The 2,260-nt window shown below is 63.2% G+C and overlaps 1 protein-coding gene across 1 annotated transcript; it reads left to right on the forward strand.

Annotated features, from left to right (window-relative positions):
* The first annotated feature begins 239 nt into the window (after nucleotides 1-239).
* Nucleotides 240-1,959, forward strand: LOC123398243 (patatin-like protein 3). Its single transcript, XM_045092735.1, has one exon. It carries the CDS (start codon nucleotides 379-381, stop codon nucleotides 1,708-1,710), a length of 1,332 nt encoding a protein of 443 aa, XP_044948670.1. The 5' UTR covers nucleotides 240-378; the 3' UTR covers nucleotides 1,711-1,959.
* Nucleotides 1,960-2,260: the final 301 nt, after the last annotated feature.

Below are 2,260 nucleotides of genomic sequence, written 5' to 3' on the forward strand. Positions count from 1 at the left end.
CGCGCCGGGATCGCGGCCGACGGACAGCGACGGACGCTTCCTGTTCGTGCAGGCCGACTCCACGCGGTCGCATCCCTGCCGTCCATCGCGGGACCGACGGCCCCGGCGCGTCCGTACCAGGCTGTCGGGCTCGCGCTTCCCTCCTCCGCGCGCCATGTTCCTACGCGTGGCTCCCTCCCTCCTCTGCCCCCGCCCGCGCGTATATATGACCTCGACCTTGACTCACTCGACAGCATCGCACTCGCACCACTATCAACATCCATTGCAACATCCATTGCAAACTGAGCTAGCTCCTGTGCAGGCAAGGCAGAGCGCACGGTACGACGTGCCAGGTACAGGTAGTACGTGCAAGTGCAAGTTCCGTGCTTCGCGGCTGAGATGGAAGCCATGGCGTCGCCGGTCCCCATGGACGTCGACAAGCTCAGCTACGAGATCTTCGCCTTGCTGGAGAGCAAGTTCCTGTTCGGCGCCGGAGGGGCCGGCTGCCTGTCCGGCCCGGGCACGCCGTTCCGAGGCGCCAGCGACGGCCGCGTGCGCGTGCTGGCCGTCGACGGCTGCGGGGCCGGCGCGGGGGACGCGCTCCTCGCCGCGGCCGCGCTCGCCAGGCTCGAGGCCGGCCTGCGCCAGCGCGCCGGCGACCCCGACGCCCGCGTTGCCGACTTCTTCGACGTGGCTGCTGGAGCTGGCGCGGGCGGCGTGCTCGCGGCCATGCTGTTCCTGAAGGGAGCCGATGGGCGGCCGCGGTACACGGCCGAGGAGGCGCTGGCCTTCGTCGCCGGGAGCGTCGGGAAGGACTGGGGCGGCCGGCGCCGTGGGTGGACCAAGCTGTTCCGCGGCGGGGCGAGGAAGGCTGAGCGGTCCTTCCGGCGGGTGTTCGGCGACGCCACGCTCAGGGACACCGTGGCCCCGGTGCTCGTGCCCTGCTACGATCTCGCCACGGGTGCGCCGTTCATGTTCTCGCGCGCCGACGCCGTCGAGAGCGACAGCTTCGACTTCCGCCTCGCCGACGTCTGCGCGGCCACCTGCGCCGCCAGCGGTGCGGCCGCGGCCGTCAGGTCGGTCGACGGGCGCACGGCCATCGCCGCCGCGTCCGGCGCCGTGGCTGCCATGGGCAATCCGGCTTCCGCAGCGATCACGCACGTCCTCCACAACAAGCAGGAGTTCCCCCTCGCCGTCAGCATGGACGACATCCTCGTCCTGTCCATCGGCACCGGCGCGTCGTCCTCTGCCGCCACCTGCGGCCACGGGTGGAGCACGCCGATGCCCACGCGCTCGCCGTCGCGAGACGAGCTGGCGCGCGTCACCGCCCAGGGAGTCGCGGACATGGTCGACGAGGCCGTCGCCATGGCATTCGGGCACGCGAGCGACAGCAACTACGTCCGCCTGCAGGCTAGCAGCGCACTCGATTCTCCGTGCACGCAGACGGCCGGCGCGGCGGCCGGAGCAATGCTCTCGCAGCGGAACGTGGAGTCCGTGCTGTTCCGGGGACGGAGGCTGTCGGACAGGACGAACGCCGAGAAGGTCGATGCCCTGGCGGCGGAGCTGGTGAAGGAGCAGGAGCGGCGGATGCGCAGCCCACTCCCGAACGTGGTCATCAAGCAGGTGGCCTCGCCGCGGCTGTCGTCGGCAACCACCGCCTCGTCGGTCACCGCGACGGTGAGGACGGCGTCAACGATGCCGTCGCCGGCGTCGTGGGATTCTCGCCAGTAACTAAGTTGTTGGTAGGCCCTTTCGACGTGACAGGGAACTCGTGTACGTTCGGATGACGCTGAGGCAGCGCTAACACAGCGAGCGCGTGTTCTTTTGTTCTTTCCACTTGCGAGACACTGACGTGTGGGGTTCGTGCTTGAAAATGTGATTTGGTTATGCAAATTAGCCGAGTTTGGACGCCCAATGGAGGAATTGAATGTCTGAGAGCCTGAGATCACAAGGAAACGAAGGTGGGTGATCATGTGCCAATGGCATTGTTAAAATAATACTTTCTTCGTTTAAAAATAATTATCGGAGACGGAGAGATGGATGAGAATATACCCTAAATTACTTTCTCCACAAATGAAGAAAAAAAAGATCTATATGAAACTAAAATTTGTCTACCATCGTCATCGTCTCAAAATACTTATCGATAAATGAATGGAAGTATTCCCTAAGTACTCCCTCCGTTCCTAAATATAAGTCTTTGTAGAGATTTCACTAGTGTATATAAACATATTTTATACTATATATTTAATCATTTTGATCCGTATGTAGACCCTTAGTAAAA

Source organism: Hordeum vulgare, chromosome 5H (genome assembly GCF_904849725.1).
Source record: "Hordeum vulgare subsp. vulgare chromosome 5H, MorexV3_pseudomolecules_assembly, whole genome shotgun sequence".
Taxonomy (NCBI): Eukaryota; Viridiplantae; Streptophyta; class Magnoliopsida; order Poales; family Poaceae; genus Hordeum; species Hordeum vulgare.

Coding starts and splice junctions, on each gene's coding strand:
- LOC123398243 (XM_045092735.1), top strand. CDS start 379: ATGGAAGCCATGGCGTCGCCGGTCCCCATGGACGTCGACAAGCTCAGC.